Raw genomic sequence first — 9,818 nt, 5'->3', positions numbered from 1 at the left:
TATATATATATGCTTGTATACATATACATGTCAAGTTTCTGAATTAAAATTTCAAGTGTCCCAAATATTACCTATATTAAAGTTTTTCTTTCAACAAATTTTAAGAATATATAAATTTATAGAATTATTGCATTCACTATAGATGACTAACATGACTAACACTATGGATGAAATCCATAAAGTAATGTTATAACAGAAAGGCTTTGAGAAACAATATGTACCACATGAACAGACAGGTAAAGCTCTAAAAAAAAACAACCACATGCATTTCAAGACATGCAGGATTACAATAATGATGCAAAGAAAATGCTTCTTTTCAAGTTTTCCTTAAAATAGGGCTACATATGAGATTAGATATGCATAGTAATGAATCTTGCAAAAAAAAAAAGGAAAATTAACAAACTTCTTGTTTCTTAGAAATGCTTTCTTATGGCTTATAACGTTTTAATATACTTTAGTTTATTAAATGCTACAATAAGATGAGACACCAAATGTTTTATCAAACTTAAAATTCCAATTGTACTTTCTAACTCATGAAAAAAATTCTCAGTGGCCATCTTATCATAAAAGCATGGAATGTTAAGAGGGAAAAGAGATCAATGTGCTTATTGAAGAATGCCTTTACTCTTATAGAAATGGAACTTGAGACCCAGAAAAGTGATTTATCAAAGAGTCAGCACAGATAATTAATGATGCAGTAGAGACCAGAATTCTGGATTCTAGTGCCTTCTCTCTGTTATTTCCTAATCATCCTGTATGTAGTATGTTTGTGCATGCTAATTTGCTTTTAGTTTTCCCCATTAGATTATGGTTTCCTTGAGAGCCTGGGACATTACTGGCACTTTCTGTTTATTCTTTCCAATGCAAGTTCTACAACAGTTCAATCAGCCTCAGGACAAGACATCGGTCTTATATACTGCTATTTGTTTTGCATTCAAAGTAGATGTGCTCTGGCATGATGACGTTATCAGTTGAGCCTTCTCAGTAGAGCCTTCTAGCACCTACCAGAGAATTTCACATGCAGTAAACACTTAAGTGTTTGTCGAATTTAATTAAGAATGAGTATAAGAAAAAATGTAATTAAAAGAAGAAAAAGCAAAAGAGGATGTCAATAATGATCTTTAGAGGCCATTAAAAACAATTTACTTCCAAGAAAGTTACCTCTTTTCCCTCTCCATTGTGAACAAAATGAAGTAACAAGGACTCAAATTTATTATCTTTTAGATTTTAAAAAGAGCCTTTTATTCAGAGAATACAAAGTGCTCAGGTTATAGCAGGTGAAACCCAGGTTACCTAAGCCTAGCCCACTGGATCACAAAAAAATCCTACTCTTCCACTCCCCCTACTAGAAAGTGATACCAGCCTTTCTAGCTCCCAGGATCCAAAGAATGATTTAATTGAAATGCTTGGTAAAATGGAAGCAGTATCTGTGTCACATTAATAAATTATAAAGTTCTTATATGTGACTGGAGGAAGATCTTTTTTAAGCTATAAAGGAAACCTGTTATATTTGAAGTCACAGGAAAAAAAGCCCAATTAAATACTGGTTCAAATCTTTAAAGCTCTACGATTCTTTCCATATTTTTTTCTTTTTCCCTCTGAGCAATGACTGACTTTACCCATTTCCATATTACATCTTGGAGATTATTCCCTAGGAGAAGCCTGGGCTTCTCAGAAAATAACTCATGCTGCGTTAGTGGCCCGAGGACCTGTTAGGAGGCAGCCACCTACTTATGATTTGAAGGGCTAGTTGGTGTCTGTGTCCCTTGTTAGCTCCCCTATTTTAGGTCTAATAGAGTCCCTGAATTTATTACTGTAGTTTCTCCTCCTTAAGGATTAGGTATTAAAGCCTCCCCTCTCCCTCTACACCTAGGAATTCACTGTTCCCGAGCTGTAACTTGGTTTTACTATCTAGTATCTTCATTCAGTTTTTGCACAAATGTAACATTTAATCTGATTTTGTGGGAAGGATAGAGGTTTCAAATTCCTAACGTTCTATCAAAGTAATTACTTTTTTTCAAGGCTCCCATGAATTGAAACAAGTGAATCTTTATGGGTCTCTGCAAAACCAACAACTTAGAATATACATCCTTTCTCCAGTGGAGGCTGTTCAGACAGGACCGAATACTTGGCAAATACAACCAGATAAAGTTGGAGCGGCAAGTTAGCCATAGACAATTAGGCTCTGGAAGAAGAAATATTGACCAACTTCTCGCTCGGTGATTTAGAGGTCGATCAGGTCTGACTATAAGACACAGGTTCGTTGACTGCTTGAAGGCTTTTTCAGCTCTAGGAATCTCTATCAGGAGGACAAGGATGCTCTAGCTTTCTTCAGTGGCAAGAAGAGACTAGATAAGTAAGCGGCCACAATGAGGTCCTGGCCTTTGCCTTTGGTACACACGAACTACACTGTTATTCAATTTGACAGCTTTGTGAATAGCAGGCCCATCAGCGATGTGCCCCTTGTAATAACCAGGTTCTCTCACTGATTTTTGTAGTCACACAGAGTTGTCCCAAAAGTCTTAGTACCGTTTTAAGCTTTAATAAACCTCAAACTGCAGTAAGACTTTTGGGACACTCTGCATCATGCCAGCACTTCGGCGTTGTAGCTGTGGCTCCGAGGGCCCTCTCACACAATATACTACCACTTTCAGACCCAGTTTGGAAGCCTCTTCTGGAATTCCAGAAGGCAGAGGGAGGAACTGTGCTCCCCTCCATGGCTGCAGGGTGGGAACAACCTTCTCCCTAGGGAAAAGCTGGAAATTTTGTCTATCTGCAGGGGGTTCATTTCTTTTACATCCCTTCTCTGTCGTGGATTAAGAAAAGGATGGATGCTGAAGACTTCAGTCCATTTGCTCAGCATGCCATAAAAAATTCTCTCGTGTGTGGTTGATTCAGTGACTTGCTTATTACTACATCTCAGGGGCTGATTTAAAAATGACTCCAAATATCCTCTCTTCTACCTTTAAAAGCTGCCTTCATTTTTTAATTGTCTTTCATTTTGGGAAAAAGCATAGTTTAAAGAAAAGATAGTGGAAAGAACCAGAATATCTAGAACTGAATCCTGGTCCTGTCGCTCACTGGGTGGGTAACCATAACCAAGCCATAATCTTCCTGAGCCTCCGTTTATGGAAAATGAAGTTAATAGTTGCACACTCCTGTGATAATGGAAATTTGGGGGTCCTTGAACTAATTTTGAGGTCCCTGATCTAAACTTCCTGTGGACATTTAGGACTCTTTCAAAACTGCATTTCCCATGATTCCTCTTGCATAATGAGGTCGACAGGAAGTGTGATAAAGTAGACAGAAGTGTAAAGACTCAGGAGGGGATTGGTACACTCTTTTTTCCTGCTGAAGCAGCTTGGTGGGAAGGTATGGTGTGACTTTTGAAATAATATTAATAGGCACATGGCTTCATTTTTCTAAATGGCTTTCAATAAATCCTTTGAAACCATGATATTTTTAATTCTGTCCCTCTATATCAGTGGTTCCCAAACTTTTTTGGCCTACTGCCCCCTTTCCAGAAAAAATATTACTTAGCCCCCTAGACATTAATTTTTTTTTAAATTTTAGTAGTGGCAATTAATAGGAAAGATAAATGTACCTGTGGCCATCACTGCCACCCTGGATTGCCACAGCACCCACCAGGGGGTGGTGGCGCCCACTCTGGGAATCACTGCTCTATATTAATTTTATTTGTTACACTCCCAACTTGCCAGAGGGCTATTGTGGGAAAGGTTTTGTTCCCCTTAAGTGCTACCTAAATTTGAGTTATTATTACCATAAGTATGCATTGACCCCCACTATGGTCCAACTTCAGCACTTCATTGTAGAGTGACAGTGACCCCATGTAGTCCTTGCCAGGGAAGATAGCAAGCACCTCAAGGTCCTAGCCAAAGTGGCCGGACAATCAACCAATCTATAAGCATTTATCAAGAGCCCACCATTTGCCAGATATTGTGCTAGGCACTGAGAACCGAAATATAAAGAATGAAACAATCTCTACTTCAAGTTTGCTGAGGACCAATGCAGACACCGAAAAATTTAAGTTAGGACCACTCAAAAGGACATTTAAGGATTTAGTTCAACCAACTCCCCTTATTTTGCAAGTTAGGAAACTGAGGGCCCAGAGAGGTTAAGTGATTTTGTCCCAAAGTCACAAAGGGATCAAGTGTCAGACCTGGAAATATGAACCCCAGGACCTTTGACTTCAGATCCAGAAGGCTGGCTACTACAAGCCTTCTGGAAGGTCATAGCCACTTATGAAGAAATGCTTTGGGTAGGAGGGGAAGTATCCACACCTGTGTAGTACTGAGGACATTAAAAAGAATAAAGCACCTAGAATAAAGTGTTACAGAACACAGCCAAGTTGTATGATTAGTTTTCCTAATGACTCATTTTGAAATGCAATAGAAATAGTAGGTTTATAATAATATTAAGTGTTTACCATAGCCTTGCTTTCCATAGGCCAGTGAAGGAGGTATTGTCACTTTTCTTTTTTCTCCAGAACACATACCCATCATAGCAATATCTAGGCCTTTTATCACTTGCCCAACACCAAGAACAAACCATTTTGGGTGACCTTCATTTTGTGTCCGGCTACCATAAAAAGGAAAAAGACAATATATTTAAGTCACAAAGAAGTCATACCACGGAAAGTAAGAGTTATGTTAAAATAGAGATAATATGCTAGACAATTAACAGTGTCAAATAGATATCAGAATTAAAATATTATTTTATGTTTTAAATGACTGTATCTGTTAATATATTCTTGGGGGCTTGCTTGTTAAAATTTAATAAGTGTGATGCAGGAAATTAAAAATGTACTCAGGATACACTTTTTTTTTTTTAAACCCTTGTACTTCGGTGTATTTTCTCATAGGTAGAAGAGTGGTAAGGGTGGGCAATGGGGGTCAAGTGACTCGCCCAGGGTCACACAGCTGGGAAGTGGCTGAGGCCGGGTTTGAACCTAGGACCTCCTGTCTCTAGGCCTGACTCTCACTCCACTGAGCTACCCAGCTGCCCCTCAGGATACACTTTTAAATTTAATTTGCATTATTAACATTTTCTCTATCCAAAACTTTCTCAAGTCTAAATAATCAATAAAAAAAAAAATCAAGTATAATTTGCTGCATTCGCCATTTCCAAGAAATAAAAATGCTTACACTGAAAATTTAACAATTGGCTATCTAGATAGTGTCTCTGAACTGGCTTCATCACATTTTTAATGTCATCCATTTTGTGTTCCTACATAATTTTAGCCCAAATTTCCTCAGAAATAGGGATATAAAATGCCCAAAGCTACAAGTAACAAAATGTTACTTTATTTTTATTCCCACCTTAACTTTTTTCCTTACAAAGCTGTGAAACTTTTAATCTCCTTTCATGTCCAATTATTAGTTTTCTCTCTCTCCTTATTACTCCCCTTTATTTTTATGCTTGTATCTTTCCCAGCACCCACTTACGATTTATTTCTAGAGAGCAGAAGCTGTCATGAATGACTTTGGCATCCCAAGCACCTAACACAGTACCTCCTGAAACATTAAGTAGATATTTAGTGAATACTTATAGGTTGAATCAATGGAATAACTGGCTTCAGAGAATTCTAATCCACTTCTAAACAGGAAGAACATGATTTTTTTCCTTGTTATCTCCTACCACCATCCTTTTTAGACTTGTGTGTGACTGGAGGAAAAAAAATACTTTGGGTAATATTATTAAAGTTGTTACATCTCTGTGGAAGCCTTAAAAATAGAGAATAAATGTCCTTCTTTTACACAAGAAGCTCATTTAAAAAAAGTTATTACAAATATAACATTGGGTCATAGAAGTTCCATCAAGCTCAAAGTAGAAATAATACCAAAGTCTTGCATTAAACCCAAAGGAAATTCTCCTAGCCTGTGGTATAGTGCTCCCTAGAGGCCCCACGTGTCTAAAAACCTGGAAATCCAGAGTAAGACAAGGAGTAACACAAGCCCTTCCTACTGTATTAATAATTCAGATCTTCTACATTCATTTTAGGGAAATATAGGGATCCAGCCACTACAAAAAGTTCTCACGTGGGGTTTAATCACCTAGTGGAGGGAAGCTAAAGACTCTATATATTCTCTCTCTCTCTCTCTCTAATTCAATATATATAAATAGAAACATTCTGAAATAGTTCAAATGACCACAATTTATAGAGGCAAAAAAAGAGCACGGATATGGTTACATTTTGGGCCTACATCTCCACCTTTCAGTAACTTTAACAGTAATATTCAGTCAAATAAAAATGAAGCACCATGCTCTTAAATGCAAGTTGGGCGAAATATCTAGTTAGTAAATCTTCAACTTTTGCATAAATGCAGTACTGAATCTTATTTGTTAGAATTCCATTGTCTACTCACTATCTAATTAATAAGTAGCTTTCTGCTAGGAGGGCACATTTTGATACGACATGAGACTAGTAGAATCTAAGTGAAACCACAGTGTCGTTGGCATGCGTTTCCTACCTGCAGTAGAATTTGGTGCCGTTGGTCAAGTAGCCGTCATAATGGGCATTTAGCAGGTCCCCCTTCTTGCTTTTGGAAGAACAATTCTCTGGAAGATGCAAAACTTCTATTTTCACTTCTTCCATACTTTCCTCTAGTTTTTGTCCCTGAACAAGGAAAGAATAGAGGCTTAAAGCCTGCAAGAAAAGAACGCATTTAAAGGAAAAACGCATGACCTCCTACGTAGTTTCCTAAAAACCCCAGGCGTCTCCAAGACCACTCTCCTTTATAGTCTTCCCCCTCTAACAAGGCTCTAGACGCGTGGCATTGTTACGTCATAGAGGGGCGCTGGAGGCGGAGCCTTGTCACATCTCCAAAGGCTGCTGTTCTCGTCTGGACTGGGCGGGACGAAGGCTGTCCCGCGTTAATCCACTCTGAACGGGGTCAGGAGGTGAGCGGCTGGACCACCTGGAGAGAGTCTCTTCTCTAGCCTGAACTTTCCCTTTTCTCTTACTGTGTGGTTTTGTATTCATTGTCCTGCTGGGGTAGAAAGTGGTAAAAAACGTCACAAAAAGCTGTAAGCTTTTAAAGCGAAGATACTACTCTCTCTGCGGAAGTTTACGCTGTCTAGTTTAACCCAACAGACTTCTGATTAATTTCACTTGCCCAGAGAGTGAAATTGTCAAAGGGCTCAGAGACCCGGGGTGAAGGCAGTTGCTGGCTACAGACATTGGTTTCTAAGCTTAAAAGGAAAAGAAAGGCTCCGACGGAAATGATTAGTATGAAGTCTCCTCCTGGTTTTGGTCTCGGCCTGGCCGTATCATTTAGAACAGCAATAGAAAATCTCTGCCTGAGGATGGAATTGCAAAAGGTTCCAGTCATTTTCTTGAGGCTTTAAAGAAAGCATCAACTCTCTATGGGGCGTGTGCAGACACCAGGACTTCATTCCTTAAAGGGCTCCCCGCCCCGCCCCGTGCGTTAAGCCATTCCCTTCAGAGTCCAGTAATGAGGTGGGTGTGTTATCTTGTGAGAGCTGATATCTGGAAGCAATTAAACATCTCCGAGGTGTTTCCCCTGGTCTTTCAGATAGCCAATCTAAATGGCTTTTTCATCCAGGTAAGCCTCCTGTTTACTTTCTCTAGCTCCTGTGCTCCTTAATAGCAAGTTTTTCTTGAATAAACTCACAAACCTAGTACCTTTCAAAGTAGCTGTTTTCTTATCGCCTGAGAGTGGAGAGGAATTCTCAGTTGATTCAAATATGAATCTTCATATCTTCAGAGCTATTGCTGGGGGCCTTCCAATTAATTGAGAAGGAAGAAGACACCTTACCCCAAATGATCACAATTCAAAATAAAAGTGCCACTCATAATAATAGATTGTGCCACTTATATAATATTATAAAGTGTTGTGACATTGGGTAAATAACTAACCCTTTCTGGGTCCCAATTTCTTCTTCTGTTAAAAAATGCCAAGAGTCTGGACCAGAGTGGGAAGCAAAGTGGTACAAAGTGGAAAAAGTACTGGTTGAGAGATCAGAGAAAGACTTAAGATTCAAATCTTGCCTCTTGAGGATTGATTACTACCTATGAGATCTTGCCAAATGGTTTAGCCTACCCCCAGGTCTTAGTTTTTTCCTTTGTAACTGGAGAGGGGTTGGACAAAATAAATAGCCTCTGGGGTTACTTCCTCCTGGACCATAAACCCCAAGGTCCATTTAGGCAGCTTTAAATCTCTAATCCTAAGGAACCCAAAAGTGGGCAGGAAAGATACAAAGGAGGGATTTATAATAAGAATAAAGGAAATATCTTCAATTTCATTCAAGAACAGCAACAAAATCATGATTTGGTGCTCACTTGTACTAAATAACATTTGAAAACAAAATCTACGCACATTCCCAGAGGTCTATATTACCAAACTGCAAGAATGCTCTTATTACTTTAATGCTTGCAACTAGCTATTTGATTGGAACACAAGAAGCATGTACTATGCAAAGGGTTCTAATATTTTTAGTTCCCTTTGGGTGCCAGCCTCTCAATTCCAGGGCATCTCCCTCATCCCCTTTTTAATTTACAAATTACAAATTACTATTGATTAGCATAAAAGCATTAAAGCTTGGAAGGGATTTGGAGGTCACAGAGTTGTTTTATAGAGGAGAAAACTGGCCCAGAGCAATTAATTTGCTCAGGGCCACACAGTAGTAATAAATGTTACATTCAAACCTAGACTTTCCAGATTCCAATTCCCTGGCCCAATCTTGTCTTTCTGGAATAGAAAAAGAGGGATTATACCTCAAAGAGGCCCCTAGGTGGTGAAGGGTTTGAATCCAGCTTCAGGCACTCACTGTACAAGCTTTTAAACCTCTCTCATCAGCAGGTTTTATCAGTAAAAGAAAGGAGTTGGATTTGATGACTGCCTAGTCCTTTCCCTAAGCAAGACATTTAGCTGTGTGTCCCTGAGAACACCTTTCTCAGCCTTAAGTTTCCTCATCTGTGAAAGAAATGAGTTGAATTTAACAACTTCAGAATTCCCTTCTAGCTCTAAAGAAGGAAGGAAACAGGCCAGACCATATATTCTGGAGCTATGTAAATACAAACAAAAAGTCGGGCTCAAATTCTGTGAAGGACATTAATAAATGTTTGAACCTGTGCAAGATATTTAAACTCGGCCTCATTTTCTTCACTTATAAAATGAAGGAGTTGGAAATTCCTTTCAACCTCAAGGAAGACTGGAATTCCAATTCTGATATAAGACTTAATTGTAACCCTGGGCAAGTCATTTAACCTGGGGGAGGATACTAGTTGTCTCTCAGGGTTGGTGTGAGGCTCAAATGAAATAGAGAGCACTTTGCAGACCTTAAAGCACTACATGTATGTTAGATTACTGTTGTTGGAGTTGGATAGGAATTAGAAGTGATGTGTAGGAGAGCCTGGACCCAGGGATATGCAGCAGTGCTGAGATGCTAGGATTCTCATAGGGACCTTTGTTTTTCTTTGACAGAAGAGGGAGAAGGGTCCAGGAAGAAGGGAGGGGGAAGAAAGAAGAGAGGGGTAAGGAGAGAGGAGCAGGGAAAAGGGGGGGGTGGAGAAGGAAAGGAGGGAGAATAGGAGAGGAGGATGGAGAGGAAAAGAGTGGGAAGAAGGGAAAAGGGAAGAGGAAGGGAAGAGAAAAGAGGGAGGTGGCAGGAGGAGAATGAGGTAGAGTGAGAAGGGAGAGGAGCAAGAAGAGAGGGGAGGGGAAGAGGAGAGGGAGATAACGAGGAGGAGGGGGCAAAAGGAGGAAGAAGGGAGGGGGAAGGAGGGGAGAAGGAGAAGGCAGGAGAACCGGGGGATGGGGAAAGACGAAGAAGTG

The 9,818-nt window shown here is 39.5% G+C and overlaps 2 protein-coding genes across 2 annotated transcripts in view; one reads left to right on the top strand and one right to left on the bottom strand.

Moving 5' to 3' along the window:
* FKBP7 (FKBP prolyl isomerase 7) overlaps positions 1-6,744 on the bottom strand; it is an 18,187-nt gene extending 11,443 nt beyond the window's left edge. The window contains exons 1-2 of the mRNA XM_044666476.1: positions 6,492-6,744; positions 4,448-4,599 (exon numbers count right to left, since the gene is read on the bottom strand). Coding sequence (XP_044522411.1) covers positions 4,448-4,599; positions 6,492-6,703 — 364 coding nt within the window. The 5' untranslated portion in view covers positions 6,704-6,744. The remainder of the gene's footprint in view (positions 1-4,447; positions 4,600-6,491) is intronic.
* Positions 6,745-7,475: 731 nt separating this feature from the next.
* PLEKHA3 (pleckstrin homology domain containing A3) overlaps positions 7,476-9,818 on the top strand; it is a 27,124-nt gene continuing 24,781 nt past the window's right edge. Inside the window, exon 1 of the mRNA XM_044669080.1 lies at positions 7,476-7,586. Coding sequence (XP_044525015.1) covers positions 7,476-7,586 — 111 coding nt within the window. The remainder of the gene's footprint in view (positions 7,587-9,818) is intronic.

The sequence above is a fragment of the Gracilinanus agilis genome, chromosome 3 (assembly GCF_016433145.1).
Source record: "Gracilinanus agilis isolate LMUSP501 chromosome 3, AgileGrace, whole genome shotgun sequence".
Taxonomy (NCBI): Eukaryota; Metazoa; Chordata; class Mammalia; order Didelphimorphia; family Didelphidae; genus Gracilinanus; species Gracilinanus agilis.
Note: the sequence above shows the minus strand (reverse complement) of the source record. Positions and strands in the feature narration are given on the sequence as shown.